Here is an 18,472-nt window from a genome sequence, read left to right as displayed (position 1 = left end):
GCAAACTTTATTTTCTCGAGGCTGAGAAACCCAGCCATGGCACTAACCCAGGTCTCTACACTCGGGGGCTTCGAGTCCCTCCACATTAACAGTATCCGTCTCCGGGCTACCAGGGAGGCAAAGGCCAAAACGTCAGCCTCTCTCGCTCCCTGGACTCCGGGTTCTTCACACACTCCAAAGATCGCCACCTCCGGACTCGGCACCACCCATATTTTGAATACCGTGGGCATCGCCTTAGCGAAATCCTGCCAAAACCCTCTGAGCTTCGGGCATGCCCAAAACCTGTGGACATGATTTTCTGGGCATCCCGCGCACCTCGCACACCTATCCTCTACCCCAAAAACCTTGCTCATCCGGGCCACCGTCATGTGTGCCCGGTGGACTACTTTAAAATGTATCAGGCTAAGGCACATGATGAGGATGTGTTAACCCTGCTTAGGGCATCCGCACACAGACCCGCCTCTATCTCTCCTCCTAGCTCATCGTCCCACTTGCCCTTTAGCTCCTCCACCTGAGTTTCCTCCAACTCCATAAGTACTTGGTAGATATCTAATAACTTCCCCTCTCCCACCCATGTTCTGGAATCTACCCTGTCCTGTATCCCCCGTGGTGGCAGGAGCGGGAAGGTCGGAACCTGCCTTCTCAAAAAATCCTGTACCTGCAGATATCTAAACCCATTCCCTGCTGGAAATTCAAATTTATCCTCCAAAGCCTTCAAGCGGAGGAAGCTCCCGTCTATGAATAGATCTCCCATCCTCTCAATTCCTGCTCTCTGTCATCCCCGGAATGGATTTTCCATCCCTCACTCTCTCTCCCACTGCCTCCTTCCCTCACTCACTCCCCCAGAGCCTCCATCCCTCACTCACTATCCCAGTGCCTCAATCCCTCACTCACTCCCCCAGAGCCTCCGTCCCTCACTCACTCCCCCAGAGCCTCCATCCCTCACTCACTCCCCCAGAGCCTCCATCCCTCACTCACTATCCCAGTGCCTCCATCCCTCACTCACTCCCCCAGAGCTTCCATCTCTCACTCACTCCCCCAGAGCCTCCATCTCTCACTCACTCCCCCAGTGAGTCCATCCCTCACTCACTATCCCAGTGCCTCCATCTCTCACTCACTCCCCCAGAGCCTCCATCTTTCACTCACTCCCCCAGAGACTCCATCCCTCACTCACTCCCCCAGAGCCTCCATCCCTCACTCACTCCCCCAGAGCCTCCATCTCTCACTCACTCCCCCAGAGCCTCCATCCCTCACTCACTCCCCCAGAGCCTCCATCTCTCACTCTCTCTCCCAGTGCCTCCTTCCCTCACTCACTCCCCCAGAGCCTCCATCCCTCACTCACTCCCCCAGAGCCTCCATCCCTCACTCACTCCCCCAGAGCCTCCATCCCTCACTCACTCCCCCAGAGCCTCCATCCTTCACTCACTCCCCCAGAGCCTCCATCTCTCACTCACTCCCCCAGTGCGTTCATCCCTCATTCACTCCCCCAGTGCCTCCATCTCCCACTCACTATCGCAGAGCCTCCATCCCTCACTCACTTCCCCAGTGCCTCCATCCCTCACTCACTCCCCCAATGCCCCCATCCCTCACTCACTATCCCAATGCCTCCATCCCACACTCCCCCAGAGCCTCCATCTATCACTCACTCCCCCAGTGAGTCCATCCCTCACTCACTCCCCCAATGCCCCCATCCCTCACTCATTATCCCAGTGCCTCCATCTCTACCTCACTCCCCCACAGTGTCTCCATCCCTCAATCTCTCCTCTACAGTATTCCTAACTCCCTGACACTACTCCCTATCGCCTTTACTCCAATAGCCTTCCCATCTCTTTCCATCCCTATATAACCTCACCCTCAGCCCATAGATTCAGTCTTCCAAAAGAAAACATTTCACATCACAGAATCCAAAACTCTTAAATCCCCTTGTGGGCTCCTTGAATAGATAAAGATGGTTTTGCTCTGTTGTTATTGATGAGTCTGTCCCGTACCCACCTGTGTCCAATCTCATGAGCCATGGTGATGCCGAGATAGAACCCTGTGTCCTCAGTTATCACACAGCTCCAGGACTGAGTGCACAATCCACCCAGCTGGGTCACACCACGAACCATCTTGTTCCCGTTGTCAGATTCCAGGTCAAATCTCGAAAAGACAAGAAATGGGGGGGAATATGAACTTGTGCCTGTGTCAGAGTAACCGTCCCAACCCTAAACCCAACTACAACCCCAATCCTAACTCCAACCAGCTACAACCCAACCTCAACTCGATTCCAATCCAGCCACAGCTCCACCCAACGTCGCACCGTCCAACCCCAACTTATCTGCAATTCCAATTGAACTGTAATTCCTGACCCAATTAAGCCCTGTTCAAACTTATCCCTAACCCAATCCCTTGTGTAGTATTTAATGCCTTAATGGTTGACACAGGTAGGGAAAGAGCTGTCTTACTGGGGTCTTACGTATGTCAGTTCCCTGATTCACAATTGAAAAGGGTACTGCCTGATCAGGTCAGTACTTTGGCCAGTGGGAAAACCTCTGTAGGTGGCAGCACGCGAATGCCCACGCCATTGGATGGTGCATTTGCGCACCCTCATTTTGAAGCTGTTACCACCACGTTTATAAAAAAATGTTTTTATTCTCCATTTTCACATTTTCCTTCAAAATTTACACCCCCCCCCCCCACAAACAGTAAACGGTAACAAATACAAAATCAATCCCCCCAACAATACCAACGATCCCATCCTCCCACCACCCCAAACAACGGCCCACCTGTCAATATATGCATCCAATAAAACAAACCCTCCCACGGTGGCAACAAAAAACAAAGGAGAAAAAGAAAAAGGAGTCCGGGACCGCCCATGGTCACCATTGACCTATAGAGTCCACTCCCCCCCTACACTCAACGCCCTCCAACCTCTGAAAGAGTACCGTACATGATACCCAAGAGTTGTACCCCGCCCCCCCAGTCTCCAACTCCTCCCGTCCACTGCCAAAAATGGTTACCACCAAGTTAATGCTGATTTTGACCAGTTAAAATCGATCCTAATACGCACGTAAAATAAATGTACCACTAATAAGATGCCAGAAACCAGTAACTGAAGGTCACACTCCCAAAGTGCACCATTAGGCAGTATTCAGAACACTAACACAGTGACTTGTTCAGTACCTGGTCACATAGAGAACCAGGTCAGCATGGAGTGGGTCAGAATCATTCTTCGGGTTAATCGTTTGGCTCCATCTGCACAGGTCGATGAGCGATGAGGTGAGATTTCTGGTGATCGCCAGTCCATGCTGTGAAGAGAGGGAACGGTTGACTACAAGTAGGCACTTTCTGAGAACTGACCCCATTCACACCTCAAGTCTCTCTCTGCCACTCTCTAATTGGTCAATATTACAATAGTAACCATTCCCTGAGGAAAACAGAGAGATTCTATGGACAGAGAGAGATTTCATGGTAAAGTTTCCTAGTTTCCCCGGAGTTCCACATCGCCTGTCCTGCACACTTTCCCTCCTCCTCCATGCGTCCTTAGTCTGCAGAAATCAAGATCTATCGACCTGTCTCCGACTTTCATTTTCCAGAATCTCAAAGCAAGGAACGATAATAATAATCGCTTATTGTCACAAGTCGGCTGCAACGAAGTTACTGTGAAAAGCCCCGAGTCGCCACATTCCGGCGCCTGTTCGGGGGAGGCTGGTACGGGAATGGAACCCGCGCTGCTGGCCTTGGTCTGCATTACAAGCCAGCTGGTTAGCCCACTGTGCTAAACCAGCCCCTCACCTCTTTGAGTCTTCCTTTTCTCTGATAGTCTATAGACTTGCAAAACCCCAAAGTACTGCTTCAGATCTTTATCCCTTTCATCGTGGTGTCCAGCCCTTCGACGATTATTTAGGGAGTCTGAAAAACCACACACTTTGGCAGCTCAGAGTTTAAGCAGTTTAATTCCTCAATGAATTGGGGAGTAAATGTACTAAAATCCTCAGGTGCCTTTGCAGAGGCAGCCCTGAACGGAGTATGAAGCCGCTTGGGAAGGATTTTAATCCAATTTTGGGTATTGCTAATTTACGCAGTGATTGATTCAGGGGCCCCACTCTGACCTGACAGTCTGGGTAGAGGAATGCAGTAGCTGAGAAGGTGCAGTATTTCTCTGGGCCTTTTCTTGGCCAGCTGAGCTTTTCATGTCTGCTCACTTCTTCCAAACAATCAGTCGCCAGAGGTCACGGCCTTCAGCAACTCCCTCCCAGTGTCAGGATCCATATCTTCGGATCCCACTTGAAGGTGTCCTTGTACTGGTTGGGTGAATGGCCAGTAAGTCAGGATTCAGTGGCCAGTTCACCGGGCAGAAGGTACTTGGGTATACAGCCATCATCCATCTGCTGAACTTGGCGGAAACTGCACAGATGTCATTGGCTGAGCAATAAGTGTATGCTGATGAGAATTAGCAGGTCCCAGGGCCATAAGACCATGAGACATAGGAGCAGAATTAGGCCACTCGGCCCATCAAGTCTGCTCCGCCATTCAATCATGGCTGATATTTCTCTCATCCCTATTCTCCTGCCTTCTCCCCATAACCCCTGATCCCCTCAGGGCCTCTGAGTTGGTGACCTCGTCCTGCCAAGTGATGCTGAGAATACTTTTGAGCGAGGGTGGAAACTGTTCATCCTGTTCTCCTGCTGAGCACCGGTTGTCCCGATCTCAGCAATGTAGAGGAGTGGACTGAGGATGCACTCGCAGTTTGGCGTTCTCAATCAGCAGAGGTTGCCTCCAGGTCTCGGCAGGTGCCTCAGGGCGCCCCCCCCCCCCCTCTCCAGTTCCCTCAGGGGTATTGAGAGAGAACTCTTCTGAACCACCCAGTTCTTTGCTTCAGGATCCACTGAAAGGTCGTTGGTAATGTCGACTGGGTCCAACTGTTCCATCATTGGGGTTGCAGTCTCTGTTCCTGATATGGTCTACCTGCTTCCGCAGTCGTTTCCCTTGTACGTTCACCAGGTATGAGACAGGACCAGACTTGGTCTCAATTTTCCCAGGTATCCACAATGGACCAGCTGCAAAGTTCCTTACAAATACTAGGTCGCCTATTGCCTTTCACCGAGGCATGACACTTCTTTTGGGAGGTTTGCCTCGTCTCTACCCTCCCACCAAATTGCCACCACGAAGGGCTGGATTTTCCGCCGGCGGGTGCTCCATTTTACCGGCAGCACGCGGGTTTCTAGACGGCGTGGGGCTGCCCCACAATGAGAAACCCCATTGACCAGCCGGCAAAACGGAGCATCCCGCCGGCGTGCTGAGCCAGAAATCTGCTGCAGCGGGACGGAGAAACCCGATGGAGGCACTGAGGGAGTGAGTTCTTTTTTAAAATAAATTTAGAGCACCCAACTCTTTAATATTGGACTCTAAAATCTTACCAATGGCCGAAGTCAGGCTAACCGGCCTATAATTTCTCCTCTTCTGCCTCCCTCCCTTCTTTTGTTTAATAAATTTAGAGTACCCAATTCTTTTTTCCAATTAAGGGGCAATTTAGCGCGGCCAATCCACCTAGCCTGCACATCTTTGGGTTGTGGGGGCGAGACTCACGCAGACACGGAGAGAACGTGCAAAACTCCACATGGACAGTGACCCAGAGACAGGATCGAACCCGGGTCCTCAGCGCCGTGAGGCAGCAATGCTAACCACTGCGCCAACGTGCCGCCCCATGCTACTGCCCATCCCTGGGAACACCAGTTCTATCCGAGAACAAAGGCGACGAGAGAGTCGTGTCCCTTCCTTAGTCTCATCCTTGTTTCAAATCCATCCATAGCCTCTCTTCCTCTTATCTCTGTAATCTAGTCCAGACTTACAATCCTCAAGATCTCTGCGTTCCTCCAATTCTGGTCCCTTGAGCATTTCTGATTTTAATCACTCACCACTGGCAGACACTCCTTCACCTGTCTTTGTCTTAAACTCCGGAATCCCCCCCTAAACCTCTCTGACTCTTTCTATTGCTTTAAGATGCTCTTTAAAAATGTAACCAAGGTTTGGGGCATCTGCTGTAATATCTCCACATGTGGCTCAATATAAAGTTCTGTTTGATAATTGCTCCTGTGAAGCAAGTTTGAACATTGTTACTAAACAATTAACATATGTTAAAGACGCCATTTAAAAGCAAGTTGCTGTTGGTGGAGTTGATCGGGAGCTCCACGGAACAAGGCTCATACCACGGGCTGATTCAAGATGACCATCTTCGTTAGGTGCACCCGTACCTGGGAGCCCAGGGAGGCATCTCGCAGTAGCTCAGCAGCCTGTGGGAAACAGAAGAACATGAGTGACCAGTTAGAGGTAAAATCCATCACCAGTCAGGTGGGGCGTACAGAGTTTGGGTTTTGAAATGTAACCAGTCTGACTGACGCCTCAGGCTTTTTGTAGTCAAAGAATAAAGAACAACGATCAGTACAGCACAGCAACAGGCCCTTCGGCCCTCCAGGCCTGTGCCAGTCATGATACCACCATTGGCCCTCAGCACTTCCTTGTGTCGTATCCCTCTATACCCATCCTATCCATGTGTTTGTCAAGATGCCTTTTGAACGCCGTTAACGTATCTGCTTCCACAACCTCCCCTGGCAACGTGTTCCAGGAACTCACCACCCTCTGTGTAAAAAAACCTGCCTCGCACATCTCCTCCAAACTTTTCCCCACGGACCTTAAACCTCTGCCCCCTGGTGACTGACCCCCTCCACCCTGGGAAAGAGTGTCTGCCCATCCACTCTATCCATGCCCCTCATAATCTTGTAGACGTCTATTTGGCCACCCCTCAACCTCTGCCTTTCTAATCAAAATAGTCCGAGTCTATTCAGCCTCTCCGCATGTGACCATATGGGCAGAATCTTAAGACCAGTTCAATAAAAGCCTCTTGGAGAAACACTAATCAAAACTGCTGAGCTTATACTTGGTGTCAGAGAGTGGCAAAAAAATTGGTTTCTTAAACCTGCAAAAAGGGCAGAGATGACACTGAGAACACAAATTCAAAATCTGCAAGCAGCTGCTGAAAAGAACAAAGGACAACAGACAAATGCTGCAAGGTTACAATGGACAAAATAACAGCTTACACAGGCTGCAAGTGAAATTACTGGTTGTGGGAAAAAGGACCAAAGAAAATCACACAGAGGCTGCAAGTGAAATTGCTGGTTTCCAAGAAATGGAAAAGACAGACAAAGGCTCTATGTAAATTACTGGGTGAGTAGTAATGGCTGCAGTAAATTTTCCAATTGCGTCTTCAGTTGAAAAATGGCGCAAGGCATAACTGGAGATTTTCCAACTATAGTGGCAAAAGTATGAGTTTGCAACAGACTTAATTAAGAAGCGTGTAATGATTAAAGTAGCTACACTTTGTACACTGTGGGGGGTGAACTACTACAAAGTGTATCCAACCTTTAGCGCAGTTGGTTGGACAGCTTGCCAACAACAGCGGGTTCAATCCCCGTACCGACTGAGGTTATTCATGAAGGCCCCGTCTTCTCAACCTTGCCCCTCGCCTGAGGTGTGGTGACCCTCAGGTTAAACCATCACTAGTCAGCTCTCTCCCTCAAAGGGGAAAGCAGCCTATGGTCATCTGGGACTATGGCGACTTTACTTACTTTTACCAACCTAAATCTAAGAGATGGGTGGCATGGCGGCACAGTGGTTAGCACTGCTGCCTCCCGTCACCAGGGACCCGGGTTCGATTCCGGCCGTGGGTGACTGCCTGTGTGAAGTTTGCAAGTTTGCACGCCTCTCCGTATCTGCGTTGAGTTTCCTCCGGGTGCTCCGGTTTCCTTCCACAGTCCAAAGATGTGCAGGTTAGGTGGATTGGCCTTGCTGAATTGCCCCTTAGTGTTAGAGGTTACTGGATTACAGGGATAGGGCAGGGGTGTGGGCCTAGGTAAGGTGCTCTTTCGGAGGCTCGGTGCAGACTCGATGGGCCGAATGGCCTCTTTCTGCACTGTAGGGATTCTGTGGATTCTATGAGAAAGAAAAAAGACGACAGAGATTTTGAAAGCTCTAAACGCATATTTTGAACTTCAAGTGAATGTTTACATAGGAACAATATGTATTCAGCATTACGGTTCAGAGTAACGATGAGACCACTGAACGGTACATGCAGTAACGCAACTGGCAGAATCATATGAATTTGGACAGCTAGTGGATGATCTGGCTGAAGATAGATTGGTCCGAGGAGTGAGAGACCCCACAGTGAGAGTGAGCCTACTAAAGATGAGAAACTTATGTTGAAGAAAGTGACAGACGTGTATTGAAATGCAGAAGTTGTGAACCATCAGTCAGAGCAGGTGTATGGGGGAGCGGACCAGCATACACATTAGGTTGAGGGACACTAAGGGACAGAAAGAGCTGAGCAATTGCAAAGGGCAGGTTACAGATACCGTGGAGCGCAGCAGGCACGGGAAAAGAAGGATTGTCCAGTATGGGGAAAGTTGTGCTTTAACTGCAAGAAGCTGAATCATTTTGCACACAAGTGTTTGACCATAAATAAAGCAAATCATGGCCTTTACCGATGGTCAATGGTGAGATATCAGCTGGCAAGTCTGATGAAGAAGTTTACACAATACAACCGGTTGGTTTAGGCAAGTCCTTTGGAAACAAATGGCTTGTGTCTGTTACAGTGCTGACCACAGAGGGAGAGTATCAATTGAACAAGAAGTGTCAGGTAGACACAGGTGCAACATAATGACCTTCACTGATCTGTGTGAAGCGGCTCAACTTGGCGATCCTAAAGCAAAGCCCTCAAAAGTAAGATTGAAATGTGCTCGCATCTGTAGCACATATACTAAAATTGGAACGATACAGAGAAGATTAGCATGGCCCCTGTGCAAGGATGACACGCAAATTCGTGAAGCGTTCCATATTAAAAGAAAAAAGAAAAAAAGGAAAAAAAGTAAGATTGAAGCTATATGAAAGGACAAGTTAGTTCGACAGCCTAATGCGATGGCAAGAAGGAAAATCTGGAGTTCCACTTCAGAGTTGGGACACAGCGGACACTCATTTCAGCTGAAGCTTGGACTGGTAAGCTGAATGTGTCAACAGAGAAAAAGCAACAAAAGACCCCAGAAGAAGGGAAACAAAAACTCCAGAGAGGGGAAGACAGATGACCCCAGAGAGAGGAAGACAGAAGAGCCCATAGAGAGGGAGACAGAAGACCCCATAGAGAGGGAAACAAAAGACCCCAGAGAGGGGAAGACAGAAGAGCCCAGAGAGAGGGAGACAGAAGGTCCCAAAGCGAGAGTAATAATGTTCAAGTAAACCATAAGTTGGTTGCTGACCACATCAATGCAATTAAATCCCCGAGCCAAAGGTAAATATTCGACAGGAAAATGTTCACATTAATGAAAATCGCTTATTGTCACAAGTAGGCTTCAAATGAAATGACTGTGAAAAGCCCCTAGTCGCCACATTCCGGCGCCTGTTCGGGGAGGCTGGTATGGGAAGTGAACTGTGCTGCTGGCCTGCTTTAAAAGCCAACTCTTTAGCCCTGTGCTAACTGGAAGAGTTGAAGGACAAGATTCCAGCTGGGTTTATACCTTTGAAACCACATGGTGAACCAAAGTCTTCAATGAACCAAGCTGTGCTAAATCTGACTAAACAACCTTCAGGTACAACACAAAGATATCTGGAGGAAAGAAAGACCCCAAATTCCACAGTTGACAACACAAAGGGGGAGGATTTATGCTCAGTTAGCGAAACTGCTCATTCACAGCACCGGACGGTCAGAGATCTCACCAGCTGCGCAGAGTACAAAACTACCATCAATCCCACAGGTCCACGAGTCCCCAGCAACCGCAATGGAACAACAACAGTCACCACGGCAACAGGTGCCACAGGAACGACACTCTGGACAAAGAACATCACCCAGACAAAATGGAATACAATGTTGATAAATGTGAGGTTATCGATTTTGGTAGGAATAACAGCAAAAGGGATTATTATTTAAATGATAAAATATTAAAACATGCTGCTGTGCAGAGAGACCTGGGTGTGCTAGTGCATGAGTCGCAAAAAGTTGGTTTACAGGTGCAACAGGTGATTAAGAAGGTAAATGGAGTTTTGTCCTTCATTGCTAGTGGGATGGAGTTTAAGACTAGGGAGGTCATGCTGCAATTGTATAAGGTGTTAGTGAGGCCACACAACAAAGAACAAAGAACAAAGAAAAGTACAGCACAGGAACAGGTCCTTTGGCCCTCCAAGCCCGTGCCGACCCTCCTGCCCGACTAAACTACAATCTTCTACACTTCCTGGGTCCATATCCCTCTATTCCCATCTTTTTCATGTATTTGTCAAGATGCCCCTTAAATGTCACTATCGTCCCTGCTTCCACCACCACCTCCGGCAGCGAGTTCCAGGCACCCACTACCCTCTTGTAAAAAAACCTGCCTCGTACATCTACTCTAAACCTTGCCCTTCGCACCTTAAACCTATGCCCCCTAGTAATTGACCCCTCTACACTGGGGAAAAGCCTCTGACTATCCACTCTGTCTATGCCCCTCATAATTTTGTACACCTGGAGTATTGTGTTCAGTTTTGGTCTCCTTACCTGAGAAAGGACGTACTGGCGCTGGAGGGCGTGTAGAGGAGATTCACTTGGTTAATCCCAGAGTTGAGGGGGTTGGATTACGAGGAGAGGTTGAGTAGACTGGGACTTAGAATTTAGACTTAAAATCATTGGAATTTAGAAGGATGCGGTGGGATCTTATAGAAACATATAAAATCATGAAGGGAATAGATAGGATAGATGCGGGCAGGTTGTTTCCACTGGCGGGTGAAAGCAGAACTAGGGGGCATAGCCTCAAAATAAGGGGAAGTAGATTTAGGACTGAGTTTAGGAGGAACTTCTTCACCCAAAGGGTTGTGAATCTATGGAATTCCTTGCCCAGTGAAGCAGTTGAGGCTCCTTCATTAAATGTTTTAAAGATAAAGCTAGATAGTTTTTTGAAGAATAAAGGGATTAAGGGTTATGGTGTTCGGGCCGGAAAGTGGAGCTGAGTCCACAAAAGATCAGCCATGATCTCATTGAATGGTGGAGCAGGCTCGAGGGGCCAGATGGCCTACTCCTGCTCCTAGTTCTTATGTTCTTAAAACCTGCACAATTCAGAGTTTATGTGTTCAATGCATGTGCAGAGACTGCCTAATCGACCAAACAGTCATTAATGAATGAGAACAGTGGGTAACAAGATCTTGAATGCAAAATTCCTTTTTTTCTAGGAAAAGGGGAATGTTTGTATCTTTAGTTCAATATGAAAAGGGGATGTTTGAGTTTTGAAATGTAACCAGTCTGATTGACACCTCAGGCTTTCTGTAATCATGTGACCATGACATGTGTGCCTCTGGAGGCAGACACCTTAAATAGGTGTCAATGAAAGTTCAATAAAAATCTCTCAGAGAAACACAATAATTATGAAGAGTGGTGTCCTTATACCTGCAACAGAGAAAGAATGGAGCTTTCACCAGCTGCTCACACATGCCTCTGGGCTGTTTGGGCAGGTCACCATCTTAGAGGAGGACCCACCACTGGGGAGCAGGAGGTCCCAGTGCAGCACCCACTTACCTGGGTAGCCGCATGGCTCAGAGACCCCAGAGTTGAAAGTGACAGGTGCCGGGTCAAGCTATGAGGTATGACCACACTCTCCAGAACCACAGGAGGTCCACATTTAGGATCAGAGCTATTGCTGGATGCAAAACGACCAAGGTGTATGCATGGTAGCTGCACAGAGGAATGAGTTATTTCAGACTGAGCCCCCCACCAGAGTTCAGCTGTTAGCCTCTAACAAGGCACCCCAAAGACACTCACAATGTTCAGGTTGGTGAGGATGTAACGCTCCGTGTCCTGTTTGTGAAAGTTGGACACATCAGGCATCACCACAACCAGCAGCTCCAGATGTTTTGCTTCCTTCACTGACCGTCTTACCACCAGAGAATTCCTGGGTCGACCTGCAATGTTCAAGTACAACAGGGTATTCAGGAGCTGGTCTGCTGTGGGTGGGCGGGTAATGAGATGGACAATGCAATAAGTTTGGCAAAAGGCAAATTGAGTTAACACAGGAAGAAGCCACTCGACTCTTGAGATGTTTTGACAGTTCACTGAGAACATGACTGATCCCTTGACAAGCTCAGAAAAAGAAAATTTATCAACTTCAGTCCTGATTGTTCCCAGAATCCACCGCCTGTTGGGGCAGTGAGCTCCAGAATTCCACTATCCTTCGTGTGAAGAAATGTTTCCCAAGTGGTCAAGTCCAAATTTTAAGGTTACATCCAATGATTCTGGATTCCCGTTCAGAGGGAGCAGTTTCTTCATATTTAAGCGATTAATCCCGGTTTTGTTTTAGATTCCTTTGATCAGATCATTGCAAAATCTTGATGTGATTTTCATTTTGATTGTGCATCTGCAGACGCTAGACAGGATGGGGCTCAGATACGATTCTCTCCGCAGTCAAATAGCCCATGAATGAGCATCTGGCTGAGACCCTGAGGCACTTTGAAGAGTTGGAAGAAAGAACATTAAACTCAATTTATTCCACTGATCCAACCAGGCAAAGATCTCTATTTTTGGAAATGAAAAATTGTATTTACATAGCGCATTTCAAATTCTCACACAATCTACAGCCAATGAGGTACATTTGAAGTGTAGTCACTGTCATAATGCAGGAAATGTGGCAGCCAGTTTGTACACAGCAAGATTCCACACCCAGCAATGCAATAATAACCACATCACCCGTTTAGTGTTGTTGCTGCAGAGATTAAATTGACCCGCATTACTGACCCTCTGACAGTGCGGCACTCCCTCAGTACTGACCCTCTGACAGTGCGGCACTCCCTCAGTACTGACCCTCTGACAGTGCGGCACTCCCACAGTACTGACCCTCTGACAGTGCGGCACTCACTCAGTACTGACCCTCTGACAGTGCGGCACTCCCTCAGTACTGACCCTCTGACAGTGCAGTATTCCCTCAGTACTGACCCTCTGACAGTGCAGCACTCGTTCAGTACTGACCCTCTGACAGTGTGGCACTCCCTCAGTACTGACCCTCTGACAGTGCAGCACTCCCTCAGTACTGACCCTCTGACAGTGCAGCACTCCCTCAGTACCGACCCTCTGACAGTGCGGCACTCCCTCAGTACTGACCCTCTGACAGTGCGGCACTCCCTCAGTACTGACCCTCTGACAGTGCGGCACTCCTTCAGTACTGACCCTCTGACAGTGCAGCACACCCTCAGTACTGACCCTCTGACAGTGCCACTCCCTCAGTACTGACCCTCTGACAGTGCGGCACTCCCTCAGTACTGACCCTCTGACAGTGCGGCACTCCCTCAGCACTGACCCTCTGACAGTGCAGCAATCCCTCAGTACTGACCATCTGGCAGTGCAGCACTCCCTCAGTGCTGACCCTCTGACAGTGCAGCATTCCCTCAGTACTGACCCTCTGACAGTGCAGCACTCCCTGTACTGAACCTCTGACAGTGCAGCACTCCCTCAGTACTGACCCTCTGACAGTGCAGCACTCCCTCAGTACTGACCCTCTGACAGTGCGGCACTCCCTCAGTACTGACCCTCTGACAGTGCAGCACTCCCTCAGTACTGACCCTCTGACAGTGCAGCACTCCCTCAGTACTGACCCTCTGACAGTGCGGCACTCCCTCAGTACTGACTCTCTGACAGTGCAGCTCTCCCTCAGTACTGACCCTCTGACAGTGCGGCGCTCCCTCAGTGCGACACTCCCTCAGTACTGACCGTCTGTCAGTGTAGCAATCCCTCAGTACTAACCCTCTGACAGTGCAGCACTCCCTCAGTACTGACCCTCTGACAGTGTAGCACTCCCTCAGTACTGACCCTCTGACAGTGCGGCACTCCCTCAGTACTGACCCTCTGACAGTGCGGCACTCCCTCAGTGCTAAACTGAGAGTTTCAGACTGGGTTAGCTGCTTGAGTATCTGGAAACGACTCAAACCCACAATGTTCTGACTCAAGAGGTGACGGATCTGCCTGTTGAGTGAGACTGACTACTTTACTACAACCAGCGCTATGCACTGCTGCCAGAGGCAGGTATCACTGCTTGTGGGCCGGGAAGATCTGGAGTGCAGCCAAAGGTCAGCTGCCACCATTGCCGGGAATGGAAAGCCCGGCCGATATTGTTGAGCAGAAAGGTAATGTTTTAATGTCTTACCGTAGTTGGCAGCACGCTGGCCATTGTCATGGAGAGGAGAATGGAAAACTACAAGTGGCACAAAATCCTCTCCACTTAAAGCTGCTTTCACATTCTTTGCATGAATGTAAATCTTCTTTTCCTTTGTAAATATCAGTGCGTGCTACAGGGCGAGGAGGGCCGATATTAGAATATTAGCTTCCAAAATAAATTACACTGATTTGTGTCTTTGGAGAAGATCCAGAAGTATTTCACAGCTAGCGCATGCACATCACAATATCCCAGACAATGGTGTTGACTGAGGAACAAATATCAGCCCAGGGGACTGGGGAGTACTCCCTTCTCTTCGTCAGAACAGAGCGCTGGTGGATATTTTAGATTCACCTGAGAGGGCAGACAGAGACTTCATCTAATGTTGCATCCGAAATTGGACAAAAACAGTGCAGCGCTCCCTCAGTACTGACCCTCTGACAGTGCAGCACTCCCTGTACTGAACCTCTGACAGTGCAGCACTCCCTCAGTACTGACCCTCTGACAGTACAGCACTCCCTCAGTACTGACCCTCTGACAGTGCAGCACTCCCTGTACTGAACCTCTGACAGTGCAGCACTCCCTCAGTACTGACCCTCTGACAGTGCAGCACTCCCTCAGTACTGACCCTCTGACAGTGCAGCACTCCCTCAGTACTGACCCTCTGACAGTGCAGCACTCCCTCAGTACTGACCCTCTGACAGTACAGCACTCCCTCAGTACTGACCCTCTGACAGTGCAGCACTCCCTGTACTGAACCTCTGACAGTGCAGCACTCCCTCAGTACTGACCCTCTGACAGTGCAGCACTCCCTCAGTACTGACCCTCTGACAGTGCGGCACTCCCTCAGTACTGACCCTCTGACAGTGCAGCACTCCCTCAGTACTGACCCTCTGACAGTGCAGCACTCCCTCAGTACTGACCCTCTGACAGTGCGGCACTCCCTCAGTACTGACCCTCTGACAGTGCGGCACTCCCTCAGTACTGACCCTCTGACAGTGCAGCACTCCCTCAGTACTGACCCTCTGACAGTGCAGCACTGCCTCAGTACTGACCCTCTGACAGTGCGGCACTCTCTCAGTACTCACTCTCTGACAGTGCAGCACTCCCTCAGTACTGACCCTCTGACAGTGCGGCACTCCCTCAGTACTGACCCTCTGACAGTGCAGCACTCCCTCAGTACTGACCCTCTGACAGTGCGGCACTCCCTCAGTACTGACCCTCTGACAGTGCGGCACTCCCTCAGTACTGACCCTCTGACAGTGCAGCACTCCCTCAGTACTGACCCTCTGACAGTGCAGCACTCCCTCAGTACTGACCCTCTGACAGTGCGGCACTCCCTCAGTACTGACCCTCTGACAGTGCAGCACTCCCTCAGTACTGACCCTCTGAAAGTGCAGCACTCCCTCAGTACTGACCCTCTGACAGTACAGCACTCCCTCAGTACTGACCCTCTGACAGTGCAGCACTCCCTCAGTACTGACCCTCTGACAGTGCAGTACTCCCTCAGTACTGACCCTCTGACAGTGCAGCACTCCCTCAGTACTGACTCTCTGACAGTGCAGCTCTCCCTCAGTACTGACCCTCTGACAGTGCGGCGCTCCCTCAGTACTGACGCTCTGACAGTGCAGCACTCCCTCAGTACTGACCCTCTGACAGTGCAGCACTCTCTCAGTACTGACCCTCTGACAGTGCAGCACTCCCTCAGTACTGACCCTCTGACAGTGCGGCACTCCCTCAGTACTGCAGCAGCAATATTAGCTTGGATCATGTCCTCAACTCTTTGAATGGGAGTTGAATCTATACCGTTCTGATTCAGAGGTGAAATGCTGCCCATTATCGTAGAATTCCTACAGTGGAGTAGGAGACCATTTGGCCCATCAAGTCTGCATTGACCCTCTGAAAGAGCACTCCACTCAAGTCCACACCCCTGCCCTCTCTCAATATCTCCTCATCCTAACCTACACATCTTTCGACAAGTAAGGGGCAATTTATCATGGCTAAGCCACCTGACCTGCACATCTTTGGACAGTAGGGAAACCGGAGCACCCGGAGGAAACCCACGCAGACACGGGGAGAACGTGCAAACTCCACACAGACAGTAACCCGAGGCTGCAATTGAACCTGGGACCCTGGTGCTGTGAGGCAGCAGTGCTAACCACTGTGCCACTGTTGCTGCTCTTTGATCCACAGCTGACAATCATGGATTGTCTGGTTCAGTTTAAGAGTTCAGTGTTGCTCTCTTTCAAGCAGTTTGCAATGTTTGGGTGTCGGTGGTTGTGTGCGACATCAATGCTCTGATGGTCCAAGTCTGGATGAATCACACCAAGTTCTGAGTGAATGAGCAGCAGTCTCACTGGCATTTGAAGCACTAACGTGTGGACTGATTTATCCGTTTGCACAATAGGGACATTTAGGCACACAAACTGACAGGGTTTGGTTTTACAAAGAACAAAGAAAAGTACAGCACAGGAACAGGCCCTTCGGCCCTCCAGGCCCGTGTCGACCATGCTGCCCGACTAAACTACAATCTTCTACACTTCCTGGGTTCGTATCCCTCTATTCCCATCCTATTCATGTATTTGTCAAGTAGCCCCTTAAATGTCACTATCGTCCCTGCTTCCACCACCTCCTCCGGTAGCGAGTTCCAGGCACCCACTACCCTCTGTGTAAAAAAACTTGCCTCGTACATCTCCTCTAAACCTTGCCCCTCTCACCTTAAACCTATGCCCCCTCGTAATTGATCCCTCTACCCTGGGGAAAAGCCTCTGACTATCCACTCTGTCTATGCCCCTCATAATTTTGTATACCTCTATCAGGTCGCCCCTCAACCTCCGTCGTTCCAGTGAGAACAAACCGAGTTTATTCAACCGCTCCTCATAGCTAATGCCCTCCATACCAGGTAACATTCTGGTAAATCTCTTCTGCACCCTCTCTAAAGCTTCCACATCCTTCTGGTAGTGTGGCGACCAGAATTGAACACTATACTCCAAGTGTGGCCTAACTAAGGTTCTATACAGCTGCAACATGACTTGCCAATTCTTATACTCAATGCCCTGGCCAATGAAGGCAAGCATGCCGTATGCCTTCTTGACTACCTTCTCCACCTGTGTTGCCCCTTTCAGTGACCTGTGGTCCTGTACACCTAGATCTCTCTGACTGTCAATACTCTTGAGGGTTCTATCATTCACTGTATATTCCCTACCTGCATTAGACCTTCCAAAATGCATTACCTCACATTTGTCCGGATTAAACTCCATCTGCCATCTCTCCGCCCAAGTCTCCAAACAATCTAAATCCTGCTGTATCCTCTGACAGTCCTCATCGCTATCCGTAATTCCACTAACCTTTGTGTCATCTGCAAACTTACTAATCAGACCAGTTACATTTTCCTCCAAATCATTTATATATACTACAAACAGCAAGGGTCCTAGCACTGATCCCTGCGGAACACCACTGGTCACAGCCCTCCAATTAGAAAAGCACCCTTCCATTGCTACTCTCTGCCTTCTATGACCTAGCCAGTTCTGTATCCACCTTGCCAGCTCACCCCTGATCCCGTGTGACTTCGCCTTTTGTACTAGTCTACCATGAGGGACCTTGTCAAAGGCCTTACTGAAGTCCATATAGACAACATCCACTGCCCTACCTGCATCAATCATCTTTGTGACCTCCTCAAAAAACTCTATCAAGTTAGTGAGTCACGACCTCCCCTTCACAAAACCATGCTGCCTCTCACTAATATGTCCATTTGCTTCCAAATGGGAGCAGATCCTGTCTCGAAGAATTCTCTCCAGTAATTTCCCTACCACTGAAGTAAGGCTCCCCGGCCTTAAGTTCCCTGGATTATCCTTGCTACCTTTCTTAAACAGAGGAACAACATTGGCTATTCTCCAGTCCTCCGGGACATCACCTGAAGACAGTGAGGATCCAAAGATTTATATCGACTTTAGCAGCTTACCAGGTGACCATGGCAGTAGCTGGTCAGTGCCCGAGTTCCTGGAGGCCAAACTAACTCCCCATTTTGAATACAACTCTCCGGCAATCGCCTGATGATACTGAATGAGGAGTTGAAGACTTGTTGGACATAGGACAAGTCGGAAGCAAGTTTGTGCTCGGAAGAGAATCGCAGCTGAAACACTTTCCCCAAGGTCTCCAGAGTACACAGCTCCTCCTCACAGGATTGCCGCTGGAACAGACCCCGGCACTGACATTGGAAGCTTGCTGGAGCTGACTCTGTAATTCAAAAATTATAAATCAAACTCTGACATGTGAATGCATAGGGC

At 49.4% G+C, this 18,472-nt stretch overlaps 1 protein-coding gene and 1 non-coding gene across 2 annotated transcripts in view; one reads left to right on the top strand and one right to left on the bottom strand.

Moving 5' to 3' along the window:
- adamts13 (ADAM metallopeptidase with thrombospondin type 1 motif, 13) overlaps window positions 1-18,472 on the bottom strand; it is a 124,809-nt gene that overhangs the window by 101,763 nt on the left and 4,574 nt on the right. The window contains exons 3-8 of the mRNA XM_072488911.1: window positions 18,148-18,422; window positions 14,178-14,319; window positions 11,807-11,946; window positions 6,189-6,272; window positions 3,163-3,287; window positions 1,993-2,139 (exon numbers count right to left, since the gene is read on the bottom strand). Coding sequence (XP_072345012.1) covers window positions 1,993-2,139; window positions 3,163-3,287; window positions 6,189-6,272; window positions 11,807-11,946; window positions 14,178-14,319; window positions 18,148-18,422 — 913 coding nt within the window. The remainder of the gene's footprint in view (window positions 1-1,992; window positions 2,140-3,162; window positions 3,288-6,188; window positions 6,273-11,806; window positions 11,947-14,177; window positions 14,320-18,147; window positions 18,423-18,472) is intronic.
- Window positions 8,768-8,874, top strand: LOC140399506 (U6 spliceosomal RNA). Its single transcript, XR_011937706.1, has one exon. It is a non-coding gene; the product is annotated as a U6 spliceosomal RNA (small nuclear RNA).

This window comes from Scyliorhinus torazame, chromosome 22 (assembly GCF_047496885.1).
Source record: "Scyliorhinus torazame isolate Kashiwa2021f chromosome 22, sScyTor2.1, whole genome shotgun sequence".
Taxonomy (NCBI): domain Eukaryota; kingdom Metazoa; phylum Chordata; class Chondrichthyes; order Carcharhiniformes; family Scyliorhinidae; genus Scyliorhinus; species Scyliorhinus torazame.
This window is presented reverse-complemented; position numbering and strand designations above follow the sequence as displayed.